Source organism: Lissotriton vulgaris, chromosome 6 (assembly GCF_964263255.1).
Source record: "Lissotriton vulgaris chromosome 6, aLisVul1.2, whole genome shotgun sequence".
NCBI classification, from domain to species: domain Eukaryota; kingdom Metazoa; phylum Chordata; class Amphibia; order Caudata; family Salamandridae; genus Lissotriton; species Lissotriton vulgaris.
This window is the reverse complement of record NC_141694.1, coordinates 1,101,064,301-1,101,082,080: the sequence shown is the minus strand read 5'-3', so window position 1 is coordinate 1,101,082,080 and position 17,780 is coordinate 1,101,064,301. Positions and strand designations below refer to the sequence as shown.

The following is a 17,780-nucleotide window of genomic DNA, read 5'->3' as shown; positions in this document are numbered from 1 at the left end:
GGTAGTTACTCATTTGCTTTCAGTATTTGATTGAGCGGGAATTACATTTACACTTTAAAAGACGAGCAAAAACTAAACATGACACTTTTTGAGAGAAAATATAAATGTGTGAAAACTTCGTTATAGAAAACGACGAAAACAAATAATTTTAGTTACTGCATTGTAAAATCATGCAGAAAAAGAGCAGTTTAAATGATATCATGCGTCCAGTCGGCTTAAATGTCCTCCTCATTGTTTTATTGAGTCATGTGGTTAAGACGCCTACTCCCTCCTCACCTGGGTATTGTTGACTTTAGTCCAGACTGAGGATTTTTCATTATTTAAAGTGTTCAATGCCAGTAAATGAGTAACCTGTTTAATCTGTATTGTCACCGAATGAGACCACAAATACCCTTGTTTCGTTTGGGATAAAGAGATGATTTATTTGCATTGATTTATATTTCATTGGGTGATGTTTTTAAACTATGAAATTGTAGTTGTAAGAGTCTTTTCTGCACAAGACATTGATAGTGTGTTCAATACGTGCAAATCGCTGAACTACACTCATACACAAGACTACATTGCAAACAGTAGACTCTATGTGGGTGGGTGTAGAAAGGGTCCTGTTAGTTCACGGCACTTACTTTTCCTTTTTAAAAAGGTACTATGGGACAGTTTTTATTCGAGGGTGTTGTGTGGACATACATTTTTTAATGTTTTATGGTGTCTTTAATGGCTATTTTTTTTTGGGGGGGGGCTCACAACAGGGCTGATTCTGTAAGTAGCAGAATCTTGTATAGGAAGTGAACTCAGAAAGAAGTGGGAGGGGCAGAGAAAGGATATGATCCAATGATGGTGAAAAATAATCATAATCTTAGTAGGGACATGCTGGGGGGGGGGGGGGCAGATTCTCTTGATGCCACAGCAGTAGTGATAGGAATAGAGGTGTACCGGTCCTGCAGTGGCCGAGTATTCACCAGCCCTAAGAACACACCTTTAATTTTCAAAGTTGTTTAGATAGGTATTTCTCTTCACGGGCATGCTCAATCCTTCCGGGCCCCCTCAACCCTTCACGGCGCCCTCAACCCTTCACGACCCCCCTATTCAGTCCAGGGTCCATGAATATCTGAGGTAAGGCAGACTTAGTGGCCAGGCCCCTCCTTACATTCTGCTGGGAGGGGCCCCATCATTTCGTGTTATGCCACTGTTTTGAGAAGTTCTCAATTAAGGATCTGTATGCATTTTCAGTGACAACCTCGTTTATAAATGTCGTATGGGCATCTCATAAAAACCATACCCTGGTGTAGTTGTAATGTTAGATTTAAGTTCTAGAGACCACATGGCTCAAGCTGGAAATATTACAGCCGGCCATTAATGCCCTCTCCGCATTTCCTTAAGGAGATCTTCAACATCCAAATCATGAACACTGCATTTGACACCTATCTTTAGTTATATTATACCCTAACCGGTTTTCTGCGTTTTGTTCAGAAAGTTACTCTACAGTTCCTACATGTTTATTGTTTGAAACGTGAAAGATATTATTTGCTTCAGAGAGAGTAGGCAGAACGGACCGATGGGCAATCCATTGCACTCAAAAGGAGTAATTTAGTTGCTCAAGATCAGCACCTGGCAAACGTATTTATGTGTTTAATTTATTTTTTAAAGTTTTATATAGCGCTGGCTAGACCCAGAGGTATCAGAGCGTTTTACATGATCAAGATAGTATAAAGCAAACATGGTATCAAAGCATAACTAATTAAGTTTTACAAAATAAATATCAGTGAAATGTTACCTTCCTGAGGTGACTTAGTCGATTATTCACAAACTCGTTATTCATGTACCGCTTGCTGATAGATGCTGACTACCGAGCGCTTCTGCGTGTATGCTTTTCAGTTACACCAGCAGAATTTTTCACCTGGTGGAAACTCTACAATCTCAACATTTGTTTACATTAGAGTGCTCTTGTAAAACTATGAACGGCTAAAAAGTTATAAATCTGCTCCAAAGTTAGGAGAAACCAAATTTAACAGATTTCCAACATTTGATCATCATGGCTCTTTGTGAATCCAGCCCACAGCACCGCTTTCAATCTTCTTCACTGGTGACCTTTATCTTTTTCCCTTCCATCTGCTCACAGCTCAGTCTGAGACCTTCAGTGGCAGAATTGGTGGCTAGAAGAATTTTAAGGTTCAATGAATATGTGGAGGTGACTGATTCCCTGGATTATGATCGCCGTGCAGACAAGCCCTGGGCAAGACTGACTCCAGCAGATAAGGCAAGGACCTATGTACAGTTTGAAATATTGCGTTGTTTTTTGGTTTTATATTTCTTTTCTAATCAGAAGTGCATTATAGTTCCCAAAATCTATTATTGTCCTTGTTATTAAATTGATCTTATTTTTTTAATGAGCAAGTAAACGTAGGTTTTTCTAATTGTATGGTGTAATTTGTAAATGATTAAAAAATAATCCAAGCTTTGCAGTCTCTTTTTTCCTCAATCAAGGGCATGCAACTGACACATCTGGCTTCTGGCAGTGTCTTAAGGCGTTTAAGTATATTGGCCTGGAAAATAGATTATACCTCAACTTGATATCCTCACAAGATGTCCTGTGTTTCCACAACTGACAGGGGTACCAGAGTGATAGTTGCCGAGGCATTACTGTAGACTCAACCTCTGAATGAATGTATTTATTTATTTTCCTTCCAGCTGCATGTTGATAACTGGGCAACAGCACCAGCAGAAAAGAGCCATTCCTCCCTTCTCAGCACCAGAGCAAACTTCTTTGGCTCCTCGCTGAAGCTGATCAGAAATAATCTCAAGGCTCACTACCCAACTGGCGTGGGACGCAATAAGGAAACGCTCTTCATGTCCCATACTATATACTCCAGAACAATTGTTGGAACATTATCCCATTAAGCAACTCACCAGTGAACAAACCTCCCTGCTCCCTGCCTGGGGTGTGACCACGATTTGCAATTCATTCCCAGAAGGACATTTCCTTCAATATGCTGCAATTGTGGATAGGGTTGCTACCTTCGCTATGGACATGTTCACATATCATTGACTTAGGGCATTATGTAAGGCTAAGTACTGCTGTGGCTAGATTAGAATGTTATCCCCAGAACACAGACTAAGACTAGCTTGCATCAAATTTCTCTACCATAGTCATAGAACACCCCTTGTATCAGCTAAATTCAACTGGTAAACTAATGCAAGTTGTGTACACTGTCTGGACGAGGATGCTGACTTCCTACATCTTGCTGTGAAATGCCCCAAGATGGCAGAATATTGGACTAAAGTGTCCAGCTGAGGGACAATCTGGTCTCAAGACAGTTTGCCTGATTTATAGTACGATTCAGCACAACATCCTCCGTGATCAGGCAGAAAAACTGAACCTTAAATGCTTTAGAAGATACTTTGTCAAAACCCAAAAAGTCAAGTAGGACCATACCCTCGAACAACTGTTTTCCAGTCATACCCCAACACATTTGACACTGGTTTCTTGTTGAGCTCTCCTTCGTGCCTGGCCTCACACGTTTGAGGAAAACGCTCAAACTCTTAATCCTTAAGAGATAATCACTCAAATGTAGTCTGCAAACTCCACTGACTGTGTTTTATGCAACTTCACATATTTAGCAATTGCAGATCTATTTCACTGAAGAGAGCTAATGGACATACATAGCACACACACTAGGGTGAGCCGTCTTAAGCTGGAGTTGTGCAGGTGTTGTGGTGCTAGCAACCTTACGTGTTTGCCTACTAGTTAGGCACTGAACCGTTCACTGTTGGGGCATAACTTTTTCAAAGAATGCTTAAGTGGAACATGTCCAGCTTTTTCTTTCAAGTTGATGAGGTTATTCCAAATAATAAAAAAGTAGATGAGTTTAAAGTAGGTTTCCAGGAATTTTAGTCAATCATCACTATTAAGAGCAATTCATAATGGCTCCAGATTCCTAATTTTTAAGGAATATGCAGGCAAATATAACCTGTGGTTTAACAAAATGGTTTGTTGGCAGCAGTGATGTTGCCACATATGTCAAGAAAGAATTTGGTCGAATTCATTATTTTTCGGGACCCTTTGGCACTTGCAGTGTCGGGATTCTAATGAATAGATGTTTTTTCCTCCAAGAAAGAATATCATTGCTTATGGTGACTGTGATAAGAACATGATTACACCAGTTTAGGTAAATATCGTTGAAGGCCTGAAGCAGTAAATGCTAGGGAGCCAGTCACTGCAAAATGAAATGATACCCATGTAGCAGAAGACCACCAAATGTACTATTAATGGAAATGCCGGTGGTGGGCTCCAGCTCCCCCCTCACCAAGCCTGTGGCTCCATCCAGCCATTAAGAAGCGTGAATGCCAGGACCACCTTCAGGGGCATCCAGCAAATCATAGGATAGGGCCTGATCTGATGGAAAGTGTCTGGATGAATGGACGACACACAGTATTGACGACCACGGCTCATTAATAGCAACTGAGTAGCGGTGCCAGGAGCATGACAAAGAGGTACTCCTCCATTAGGCACACTCCTAGGGTCTTCCAAAACCGGACTAGTATCCTACTTGCTGCTGTCAGGATTTTCTGCGAAGGATGAAGGACAGGCCTGGAATGCATTGTGTGGCATGAGATGGTGTAGTAAACCCCTTCCTGAAAAACAAAGATGAGTCATTGAATGAAAAGTTGGCAACAAGAACAAGCACTGGCGTTGCCAATAGGTCTTGCAGTAGGAAAGTTGGAGCTATTACAATTGCAAATAACAATGCCTTTTATTTTTGTTTTCATTTTAAAAACATAAATGGCTTTGTCATTTACAAAACCAATAGCTCCAACTTTCCTACTGCGAGACCTATTGTACACTGCACAGTATGGGTGAAAGTGGCACTGCGTGGGTGTGAGTGGCTTTGAGTGAGTGGCGTTGCGTGGGTGAGTGGCGTCGCATGTGTGAGTGTTGTTGCGTGGGTGAGTGGCATTGCGTGGGTGAGTGGCGTTGCGTGGGTGAGTGGCGTTGCGTGGGTGAGTGGCGTTGCGTGTGTGAGTGGCGTTGCGTGGGTGAGTGGCGTTGCGTGGGTGAGTGGCGTTGCGTGGGTAAGTGGCGTTGTGTGTGTGAGTGGCGTTGTGTGTGTGTGAGTGGCGTTGTGTGTGTGTGAGTGGCGTTGTGTGTGTGAGTGGCGTGTGTGAGTGGCGTTGTGTGTGTGAGTGGCGTTGTGTGTGTGAGTGGCGTTGTGTGTGTGAGTGGCGTTGTGTGAGTGGCGTTGTGTGAGTGGCGTTGTGAGAGTGGCGTTGTGTGAGTGGTGTTGTGTGTGTGAGTGGTGTTGTGTGTGTGAGTGGCGTTGTGTGTGTGAGTTGCGTTGCGTGTGTGAGTGGCATTGCATGGGTGAGTGTGGCGTTGCGTGTGCGAGAGTGGGCTTGCGTGGGTGTGAGTGGCGTTGTGTGTCTGAAAGTGGTGCTGTGTGGGTAAAAGTGGCACTGCGTGGGTGTGAGTGGATTTGCGTGAGTGGCGTTGTGTGGATGAGTGGCGTTGCATGGGTGAGTGGCGTTGCGTGGGTGAGTGGCGGTGCGTGGATGAGTGGCGGTGCGTGGATGAGTGGCGGTGCGTGGATGAGTGGCGGTGCGTGGATGAGTGGCGTCGCGTGGATGAGTGGCGTCGCGTGGATGAGTGGCGTTGCGTGGATGAGTGGCGTTGCGTGGGTGAGTGGCATTGCGTGGGTGAGTGGCGGTGCGTGGATGAGTGGCGGTGCGTGGATGAGTGGCGGTGCGTGGATGAGTGGCGGTGCGTGGATGAGTGGCGGTGCGTGGATGAGTGGCGTCGCGTGGATGAGTGGCGTCGCGTGGATGAGTGGCGTCGCGTGGATGAGTGGCGTCGCGTGGATGAGTGGCGTCGCGTGGATGAGTGGCGTCGCGTGGATGAGTGGCGTCGCGTGGATGAGTGGCGTTGCGTGGATGAGTGGTGTTGCTTGGGTGAGTGGCGTTGCTTGGGTGAGTGTGGCATTGCATGGGTGATAGTGGGCTTGCGTGTGTGTGAGTGGTGTTGCGTGTCTGAAAGTGGTGCTGTGTGGGTGAAAGTGGCACTGCGTGGGTGTGAGTGGCTTTGCGTGAGTGAGTGAGTGGCGTTGCGTGAGCGAGTGGCGTTGCGTGGGTGAGTGGCGTTGCATGTGTGAGTGGCGTTGCATGTGTGAGTGGCGTTGTGTGGATGAGTGGCGTTGCATGTGTGAGTGGCGTTGCGTGGATGAGTGGCGTTGCGTGGATGAGTGGAGTTGCGTGGGTGAGTGGCGTTGCGTGGGTGAGTGGCATTGCGTGGGTGAGTGGCGTTGCGTGGGTGAGTGGCGTTGCGTGGGTGAGTGGCGTTGCGCGGGTGAGTGGTGTTGCGTGGGTGAGTGGCGGTGCGTGGGTGAGTGGCGGTGCGTGGATGAGTGGCGTTGCGTGGATGAGTGGCGTTGCGTGGATGAGTGGCGTTGCGTGTGTGAGTGGTGTTGCTTGGGTGAGTGGCGTTGCTTCGGTGAGTGTGGCATTGCATGGGTGATAGTGGGCTTGCGTGTGTGTGTGAGTGGTGTTGCGTGGCAACTGCAATAATCTGATCTTCTATGATTAAAAGCTTCTATATGTTAAAGACGCTTAAAAAAAAAAAAAGTTTTTCTTTATCATAGTGTTTGTTGTTGTTTACGCGCCAACCATTTTCAGGGCTCGGCTCGTGCATGGTCACATTGACTCCTCAAACTCTCGGCTCGCCGCTTAATTTTGGGCTCGCACATATCCATTTCTAACTACAACCCCCAATTCAAACGTGGGCAGAGCAACGCGACACTTAAAGCAAGCCCACGGAATGGGACAGCGCTCCTCAGCAGTTGATTACAGAACACATCCCCCGCCCTCATGTGTCTGCTTTAGGCATAGGCGAGGGACAAGGATAGGTTATGCGAGAGCGAGGGAGAGAAACGGAAATATTAGGTGTGTTTACGTGAGAGAGAACCAGAGGTCGGGAGATGGGAGACAATTTAAGAAGGGGCGAATAGAATATGAGTAGGAGAAAGAGGGGCAAAGTGAAACATAACAGGGACGAGGAGAGAATGGCATGGGAGAGAATGAGGAAGCAAGCAACGGAGGCATAAGCATAACGAGGGACAGCGGGAGAGAAAGGTGAAGAATATAAAGTGTTACAAAAAAGTGGAGACAAATTAAAGGGGCAAAGAGAGCGAGATAGAGGAGGGGAGAATGAGTTAGATAGAGACAGAAGAAACAGAGAAGAAGATGGCGCTAAAGAAAAGGATTCAGTGAGAAAACGGGGGGGGACGAGCAGTACGATACAAACAAAACACGAGAGAAAGATCTAACACGGAGTCAGATGGAATGATCGACAGTACAACAAAAATATACAACAAGACGGAGGGGAAGGCAGAGAAGGCCAGCTAGCTCAGTGGCAGACAGTTTATCAACCACGGAAGGGTGAAAGGCCGGACTTGAAAGCATGTGGTGAAATGAAAGTAAACCAGACGGCAAGGCTGTGATTGCGTGGAGAGAGAGGGGAGGTGCTGGTGTGGGAGGGGGGAGGAGTGCTGCTAGGGCAAGGCTGTGATTGCGTGGAGAGAGAGGGGAGGTGCTGGTGTGGGAGGGGGGAGGAGTGCTGCTAGGGCAAGGCTGTGATTGCGTGGAGAGAGAGGGGAGGTGCTGGTGTGGGAGGAGTGCTGCTAGGGAAAGGCTGTGATTGCGTGGAGAGAGAGGGGAGGTGCTGGTGTGGGAGGGGGGAGGTGCTGAGGCTGGGCTTGCGAGAGGCTGGGCTTGCATGCGATGCGCCTGCATGTACACGGGAACTGCATGAAAACCGCGGGGCTGAAAGCCCTTTGGTTTGAAGATGTTTTCGCCACTTGAATTCTCGCTCCGCTCGATGCGCTTGCGCACATCGATAGGTCGCGAGACCTAAAAAAAGGTATAGGGCGTGCTTTTGTTTTGTTAGGTGGTCAAGATGCCTCACTTTAGACGTTTTGAAAAAAAAATTCTCTGCGATAAGGACACATATCACACAGGAAGCCATGATGGAACAGTGGTTGTGTAAAATAGTTTTCAATTCCGATGCAGACGTGCAATCAAGACAAAACATCATTCCAGGTTGTAAAGTGATAAACAGCCGTTGAGGAAATAGAAGACAATGACACAGGAGATTTAGAGCCCACATAAGGACAAACTGTATACCTTTTCTATAAGAAGTACAGATTGCTCTGCCTCAGCTGCCTAAGGTACTGAAAAAAGTAGAAATGAAGTATTAACTACAGTTTCACAGTGGTAAAAAGTACATCTTCCATTTAAGTGGCTGAACTGTACCCTAGAAGATGGCCAGCTGTATCACTTCTAGTATGGTTTTGTCACCTGCATTTTAAATCCTCGATCTCCACCAAGGTAATACTGAGACATTAAGAAAAGGGCATTCGGTTTTGGAAGTGGTGGTTCTGAAAATGATTCCACCAAATTTAAGGGGAAGAATCAACAAATTTAGCAAATTGACGTCATATGTTACAATTTGAGTGCTCTTTGTATGCGAGATACATATACATCAGACTTAGTGTATACAAAACATATATTGAGACAAAAAGTCACATATAAATCACAACCACATATGTAGAACAATACATGTACACAATATATACAACATTTACAAAAACCCTAAATATAACTAGAATAGATGTACACTCCTTATTCTGAGTAATACACTCTGAGGACGTCACCTATGCGCCTGAGGTATCACACCTCTTATCCTTTTTATCTTTGGGCGCCCTTACTATAAGGAAAAATTCAAAAATGATAAGACTCCTCCTAGTTTTGTAAAATGAAAAAACCAAACACCCAACCCCACCCCTGACACGGGTACCTCCCACAATCAATTTAAATCAAAAACCTAATGCAATTAGGACATCTACTTATAGCTACCCTCACACTTGACAAAGTGTAAAGAACAATTAACTGATGTATATGTATTTGATTTTCTTTGTATATAGCACCGTCCTATGACGTGTATTTTATAGAATTATGTATAGTTAGATGTAAGAAATTTGTAAACGACAGGGTAATTGATTGTGCCTTGTACAAAAATAAAAAAGTTGATTGATCTCTCCGTACTTTTTCTATTATACATCATTATATGTAAGGTTCAATTTATTTAAAAAAAATCTGATACCATAGTTGTATTATGAGAAGTTATTTGCTCTGCAGTAATGAGTTTGGGCCTACGACCATAGTTGCTGACTTTGGAACTTGGGGACAAAGTGCGAGTCCTGGCTTTGGCTCACCATCCTTTGAAAACTCTGATCATCTGAAAGGTAATCTTGTAAAACGATCCAATCAATGTGTTGAGCCAAGTTTGTGCAGTATAAAACTGTAAAAAAAATTAAATAAAAATACCTAGATTTTCTCAAAAAGATGGATAAATATGGACTACTGGTTCACGTGCCATTTTACTAAGCATCCGATTTGAACATCAACAAAAAACACACAACAGAAGCCCATCTTTGAGTATCTGAACACTGAATTACTGGGAGTACTCTAACCATTGCTTTCTGATTCTCTTCTTTAGGCTGCCATACGAAAAGAACTGAATGAGTTTAAAAGCACAGAAATGGAAGTACACGAAGAAAGTCGACAGTTTACAAGGTACTGTACATTGCTTATCTTTTGACCTGAAAGGCATCTGAGTAGAAAGCTGTTGAGATGTTCTGCACACAGACTCCTCCTTTCAGCCTGCTCCGTGTCATTGTTCCTCTTCTTACATAAAGAGACTGTATTTTATCTAGTGACAAGTAAGAATATGCAGACTCTGTAGATTTTCCCATTAGGGCTATAATTTGCATTTTAGTAGCTTTTCCGGGGACTGTCTCAAATCTACCTTTGTCTACTTAAGATCAGGCCACTGGAACAGGACACACCACTTTAACAACAATTTGACATTGATATCAGAATCTCCCTTTCACTGACTCCCAATGGACTCTTCTGCTCTGCCTACACAGTCATCAAATACAAATTCACAAATTGTATATGCATAATTGAGAATATTTTTCCATAATATATTCATATATAAAATCAAGCAGACCAGTTCCATTCAAATAATGGAGGTTTTGTATAAATAAATTCATGTACATGTTAATCATAACCACTAATTCAATTCAAAGTTCTTTATTTCGGCATAGTTGCCATAAAAGAGTCACAACACAAACATTACATTAAGAACATTATTACATAAAAACCATCGGATAAAATACATTTCATAGTAAGATTAAATCGAAGCACAGACGTCAATGTGGTACTAAGAAAGGAAAAAGAAACCCCCACTAGTTACTAGATTATTCATATTTTCATGGATGAACTTTCTTTACAACTGTTGTCCCTTTTTTTTTCCTAAGGAAAAAGATTGAATGTAAGAATCTACTGACACTGAATATTATTGTTTGGCTTGTGTTATTTGTAAGAATTCTCAAAGCCTGTGTACATGATCTCACACCCAACAATAGACATAGTGGTTTTATCCATCTTTTCCTGGCCAATACGTAAGCAGGACAAAAGAAGAAAATGTGAAACAGATTTTCAATCTGATGGTATTCGCACATGGAGCAGATTTCATCAATCACTAAGGATGGGTCATTAGGCCTCTTGGCCCAACGTGCCAAAGTTGTTTTTAATAAAAGGTTCCCATACCTTAATTTTAGGAATAGAGTTTTGGCAAGAAGGGGGCTCTATCTCATCCATAAAGGTCTCAAAAAAAGGCTCATCTTTAAAGCTAAGAAAATTTGTTACTAGGGTCCTGGCAGTTGAGGAACTTGATATCATGTTAACAATAAAGCTCCAGAAAGCCCTTTTTACAATTAGTTTCGGGTTGGGCGGCCGTTGCTCTGGACTCTCCCAAAAGTGTTTTAGGCCTATTTTACTAAACCAGGTTTTAACGTGCTTTAGCCATGGGATAGTTTTTGAATTATCTAACTCCATAATTTCTTTTAGCCCGTCCCTGTAGTCGTGTAATTCGGGCACCCGCCATAGTCTGACCCATAACATCAGTGGCCGAATTATGGTGTAGTGATCGGTTCTTTTGATGTTTAGGTCTAATTGAAGGGGCACTAGAGGAGTGCCTCTTGAGGCCCTTACCAGGCTTCTCATGAAATTATTATCCAGGACACTAAAGGTGTCCTTAGACTCTGGTCCCCATATTTCTGCGCCATATAGCACTGCTGGTTGTACCTTAAATTTGAAGAGTTCAATCGCCGGAGACACAGCTTTGCTGGTGCTTAGACTTTGCTTCCTAAGAATTGGCTTTACATTCTGAGCGAATGCCACTTTGCTTTTTTCCATTTGTGCTCTCCATGAAAATTTGGAGTCTAATGTAACCCCCAAATATGAGAATTGGGAGACCGAATCTAGTTTTACTCCTTCCAATAATAAACAGCCTTTGTCGGTTTTTGTTGGATTTAGGGCCATACATTTGGTCTTTTTCCCATTTATCTCCAGTCCTTTCTTACTACAGTATTCGCTAAAAGAATTCAGTAGTGCCTGGAGACCTTTCTTAGTTTGGGAAATCAGAATAGTATCATCAGCGAATAGTAAAGATGTTACCCTTTCTCCGTTCAGTTTTGGAGAGTCATTTTTGCATTCCTCTAGATGGGACGGGATGTCGTTCACGAAAAGGGAAAAAAGCGTGGGGGCCAGTACACAGCCTTGGCGGACACCACGCTCGATAGGGATTTTTTGAGTTAGTTCCCCACTTGGACCCCATCGAATTTTCGCAAAATTCCCTTCGTGTAGCTCTTTTATCTGAACAAGTAAGCTGATTGGTAACCCTACTGCACTCAACGTTTTCCATAAAAGATTACGTGGCACTAAATCAAATGCTGCCCTCAAGTCAACGAAAGCAACATATAAATGACCCTTTTTAATTAATACATATTTCCAATAAAGGCAACTGAATCTAAATATCTGATCGATTGTGCTTACTTTACATCGGAAACCAGCTTGGAATTTGGTTAAAATTGCATTTCCCTTCATCCAATCACTGACACGAAGTAAAATGTGACGTGAATAAATTTTCTGGAGGATGTCCATCAGGCTGATTGGCCGATAATTAGAGGGATCCATCCTATCCCCTTTTTTAAAAATTAAAACAATTTCAGCTCTCCTCCAGCTTTCGGGGAAATCTAAAGTAAGGGTTAACTTGTTACACAAAAGGTTTATGTATGGTGCCCATACTTTTAGGTCGTGCTTATATAAATCCCCTGGGATCTTGTCTTAACCTGGTGCTTTGCCAGACTTTATTTGGCTAATTGCCAGCTCAGTTTCGCCTAATGTAAAATCCAGGCAGTCTGTGGGGTGCTCGTAGCGTAGGACTTCTAAATCCATGTGAGCATCGTCATATTTTTTATAAAGACTAGTAAAATGATTAGTCCATGTTAGCTCATCCAGGTAGATGTCCTTGGCCACTCTCCCTACATGGTTCCCGTTGGCAACTAGCCTCCAGAAACCTGCGTTATCACCTGTTTTAGCCGCCAGCAACATATCGGCCCATTTTTCCTCCTCCCGGGCTATTTTAGAAGCCTTTTGTGCTAACTTATAGTTATTCCTTGCTGTTTGTATGTCCGAAGGGGACTTAGATTTAATTGCTGATAAAAGAGCCCTTTTGGATTCTCTACAGGTTCTGCCATACCAAGGTTTGCTATGGGACAGATTCTGTGTCTTCTGTTGGTTCTTCTTGGGCATTTTAGTAACTAGAATTTGTAATTCATTAAAAAAAAATTGTGTAGTGACAGAAAATGGATTGGGTTAACCTCCTCTACCGTGGGACCTATGTATGAACTAAAGGTCTCTGCAAAAAGAGTGTATATTTCTGCGATAATCTCACCATGGTCTAATATAAATGGCCATTTAAGTGCACGTCTGTTGTTGCTAATGTGGATCTCAATATTATCACCATTACTGCCATCTACTGGGTGAAGGGGAGTTGCTCCTTCAAACAAGGAGACTTCCATCAAAAGACTTACTGGAAGTGGTCGCTTTCTAGCCTGTCCTTAACCTCAAAGTCTAGAATATTCGGCCAGATGGGTATAGAAGCGATCACAAAATCCAAATTACTTCTGCATTTATTCCTACTAAAAGTTGGTCTTTTCAAGCTGTTAGACGGAAACCGTCAGTTACAAGCCCTGAGGCCATACTCCATGCATAATTTTGTTATTTGGAGTGCCAAAACCGAGCATTTTACAGGTTTCGCATTCTCCAAGGCAGGAATTTTGTTGGCTTGGTCTTCCTCTTCAAAGATATCGCAAAGACCCAAGATAGGTTCATAATTACAGTTTAGATCACCGGCCAAAATGACATGATCCTCCCTACCATCTAGTATACTTAAAAAACAGTATAATTTCGACAATGTTAGTGAGTCTCTTTATGAAGGTGTTGGTCTGTTGTAGACATTTATTAGAAAAAGAATTTTCCCTTCGTGTGTGGTTATTTTTAAGGCTAAGATGTCAAGGGAATTTGTATCCAGCACCTCTATTTGCACCCTTAGGTTTACTTTCACCCAAATTAATAAACCACCCGAGGGCCTTCCACCTCTAGATGGGATAGCACCTATTCCGAAGGACTTATACCCAAGTCTGTGTGGTGTAACTACTGCCCAAGTTTCCTGTAACAAACAAAAGTCAAAACCATCTATGAAACTTGCCCATTCTGGGTCTCTTAAGTTTTTTGCGACTCCTGCTATATTCCAGGAAACTAATTTTACAGGCTCTCTTGTTCCAGCTAGGATCTCGGGGGTCAATTTTAATGGCTCCCTTGTTCTAACTGGGGTCACAGAATGGGTCACCAATGGTACTTCCCCAGTTGTTGAAATTCTACTGTCCTCCCCCTGCATGATTCCATCCCTCGCGACCAGATTGAGCAAAGGTGAAAGCCCAGTGTTCCCCAACACTTCCACTCCATTATCAACACCCTTTACACTAGGGGTGTGTGTTCTGCTTTCCTCACCCCCAAACTCAAAAAACATCAATCACAATCATCTAGGCCACTGAATATGTCAAATCTATTTGTGGTCTCCAGAGGTGTGAATGGTTTTAGATGATCCATTCTCCTATTATTTGCATTATTGGGTCTAGCTGGTACATAATTCCACCCATAAGGATCTGGGGTAAACGTGGGATAGGGCACATATTGAGGGTTCCTAACACTCTGTGCAGTCGAGGGATAGGTATTCAGATGGGTTTTTGTTGTTATAAACTGGGGTGGTTGATGTTGGGCTGGAAACACCACTGATCTTGGATAAAAATATGTCAGTGGTCTGGGAATTATAAGGTTGTTGGTGCTACCTGGTGGCCAGTTTAATATATATTGGACAGGATTTGGGTCCCTGAAGTTTACTACCACCACATCACCCTCGATGTCCTTGGGTCTACCCCCCAGCCACTGAAGACGGCGAACGTTACCAATATCGCCACTGATGTTATTTATGATTGGCCTAAATAGACTCAGCCAATGCATAATCTTGTTCTTCAGTTGTGCAAAACCCTCCCGCTTATTTGGTTCCAACACAGGCACCCCTGTAAGAACTACAACAAAAGGTACTGCCTCCGGCGGAGTTCTGGGAGTGGAACCCGTTAAAGTCCCCCCCAATTGTTGCTAGTACCATCCAGCACCCTTGTTGGTCTCCCCGCTAAAGAGCTTGCCAGGACCTTAGGTGGATTACTGGCTGGAACAGCCGGAATCTGATCGGGTTTATCTTGTGGCTGCTTGGGAGGTGGGTTGTGTTGTTTAGTGATCTTATGTTCGAGGCATGAGGGCTGCTGAATTCATATCTGTGCATAGATCGCCGCCTAGTGTTGGGTCCGGATGATTGCACATTGTTGTCCTGGAAGAGTCTTCGAGGTATCACGAGATAGGTGGCTCCTCCCCTGGACTACAGTGCGCATGGGCATCCTCTCCATCCCCAGATTGTTTTTTTCCGCCATTGGGTTCGGATGTCTAATCTTAACTCCAGTTAAATAACTTATACTCTTTCGATTTCTAAGGCCAAAAGGCCTTCTTCGCGTCGGTATTGTATCGTTCGGTGCCTGGCCCTTTCGGTTCTTCGATCGGCGTTGAAAGAAGATTCTCTCGACTACACAGGCCCCGACTACATCGACGATGGAAAGGACGCCGTTTAAGCGGTGCCCCGTTTGTAATTCAAAATATTCGAACTTGGATGTACACCCTGTGTGCAATACCTGTTTGTCCCCCGACCACGACGAGTCCAAATGTTTCGCCTGCTCCAGGTTCCGCTCGAAGAAAACTATCAAACTTCGACGCGCGGCGAGGCAGTCGGCCCAGCGGTCAACTCCAGCGCCTGAAAACATCTTCGATGCCGGGGACGATGAACTCTTCCAAGACGATGAAGAGGTTGAAGACGACGCTCCCGAGGAGATGTCGGAACCGGCGTCGGAACACGACTCCAATTTCGAGGTGGACGACCCAGATGAGGACTTCGCCCTTGACACGAACGTCGTCGAGGTAGGGGACGACTATCAGGCCCTCGCGGCCGTTGATGACGACTCCGGTGGAGAACCGAGTCCGCCCACGGGGTCTACCATTGCTAATCAGCCCACTCCGGCTCCGGTCGAGGCGTCGCCAAAAGGCCTTAGCCAAGATCCATCCTCGAGGTCTACAGCCCCGCGTCATGGCCAGGCTAAGACCCTTTCGAAGGAGCCATCGGTCGATTCTGCAAAATCGAAACCGAAACAGACTGAGCCGAAATCGAAACCGAAACTGCTCAAGATGGTGGTCGGTTCGACGTCGAAGACCTCCTCGAAGGCTGTCGACGCTCCTTCGGCGCCGAAGATTTCTGTCGGCGCCAAAGCTGGGCCTTCGAAGCCGGGCACAGTCAACAAGAGCGTCGCCTCGGCGCCCGCGTCATCGGCAAAAGATGGCGGGAAGGGCAAGGAACCTACGCTGAAAAAGGACTTGCAGCCGCCCCTCTCGGGTCTCAAGGCTGGGCTGGCTAAAAGGGTCGAAGCCACTGTCAAGGACGCCCCGACTTTGTCGTCGACGCCCAAGGATGGAGGCGCACCGCGCCGGGAGCTCGATTCGGCGCGGTCCAGTGAGAGGCCTATTCAGGCGTCGAAAAAAACCGGAACAGGCGCTTCGGGATCGAAGCACGCGGCCTCGACGCCGCTTAAGTTTGGCCTTCCGCCCACAGCCCGTCCGAAGCAACTACAGGTGTCAACTGAGACAGTGTCCTCCCAGGCACGGCTCGTCTATCAGGAACCTTCTTATGACGACCAGGCAAAAATGTATATTGACTCGGAGTCGGGCAAGCTTACCGTCCTCAAACGGAAGCTTGCGCCTGACCGTCCCTTGGAGGGTTACAAGATTCCCCTCAAACAAAAGAGGGTCTCCACCACCTCTCCGGTCCTTGTGGAACAGGACTACTCACACCATGGTGTTCACTCTCCTACACAGAGTGAGGAGGACATAAATGCAGACTTTCGTCAAATGGGCTTCTCCTATAATACTGACACTGATCAAGAGGTCTCCAATCAATGGTCTGGAGCAGGAGATCAAGGCGATGACCCTGATGACCCCCACACCGCTCCAGACTCTCAGTCCTACGTCGTGAAACCTTCACCAACTGAGGACACTACTGCGTTCAATGCCTTGCTAGAGCGTGCTGCCCTCAACCATGACATCGAGATGCATGCTGAGCCAGTGGAAGAGGACTTCTTGTTTGATACCTTCTCCATTTCTGAACGTACCACCAAGACTTTGCCTATGCTTAAAGGAGTCCTCAAGCATGCCCCTGCCATTTTCAAGGAGCCTACTAAAGCCAGGGTTATCAATCCCCGGATCGACAAGAAATATAGGCCTGCTCCAGTGGACCCAACCTACATCAAAGGCCAGCTCCCATTGGACTCCCTTGTGGTGGCTAATGCGCGCAAACGAGCTAATTCTCAATCCACTGGTGACGCTCCCCCTCCGGACAAAGAGTCAAAGATCTTTGAGGCATCTGGGAAGCGTGTGGCGGCGCAGGCCGCTAACATTTGGAGAATAGCCAATACACAAGCCCTGTTGGCTAGGTACGACAGGGCGCACTACGACACCCTAGAACAATTGATGCAGCACATGCCTGACATGTACAGAGAGGCAGCTGAGATGGTTATTCAAGAGGGTAAACAAGTCTCCAATGCGTCCATCAAATGCGCACTGGATGTAGCAGACACTGCGGCGAGGGCAGTCAATACTAGCGTGATGCTTCGCCGCCATGCATGGCTGCGCATCTCAGGGTTTAAAGCTGAGGTCCAAACAACTCTCCTCAATCAGCCGGTTAATCCGGACTTCCTGTTTGGCCCCGAAGTTGACACTACACTTGAGAAGATGAAGAAAGACTCTGAGACCGCAAAATCTATGGGGGCTCTCCAGTCACAGCAGTTTCGGGGCAATTCCTTTCGTCGCTCCAGTAACAGGGGAGCAACAAGAGGACCGGCTCAACAGCATTCGCAGTACGCCAAGGGCAACACGCAATCTACATACAATAAGAACACCAGAGGTGGTTACCGTGGGAACAATGCCAAAGGGAGAGGCCGCGGCAATAACAACGCCAGGTCCTCCACTCCCAACAAACAGTGACTTCATGTCACTGCCCCCCGACCATCTAACACCCGTCGGGGGGAGACTCCAACAGTTCCTGCCACTCTGGAACAACATCACAACAGACAGGTGGGTGAGACAACTTATCCGTTACGGCTATTGTCTAGAGCTGACCTCCACCCCCCCCAACATACCCACAAGGAGCCGTCCTATGTCCGCAGAGCACTCGC

General features: G+C 45.4%; 1 protein-coding gene across 3 annotated transcripts in view; it reads left to right on the top strand.

Moving 5' to 3' along the window:
- The window catches only part of PHACTR2 (phosphatase and actin regulator 2), a 553,469-nt gene that overhangs the window by 521,479 nt on the left and 14,210 nt on the right, over positions 1–17,780 (top strand). For all 3 annotated transcript variants that reach the window (XM_086927168.1, XM_086927167.1, XM_086927166.1), the window contains 2 exons: positions 2,117–2,254; positions 9,542–9,618. In XM_086927168.1, coding sequence (XP_086783294.1) covers positions 2,117–2,254; positions 9,542–9,618 — 215 coding nt within the window. The remainder of the gene's footprint in view (positions 1–2,116; positions 2,255–9,541; positions 9,619–17,780) is intronic.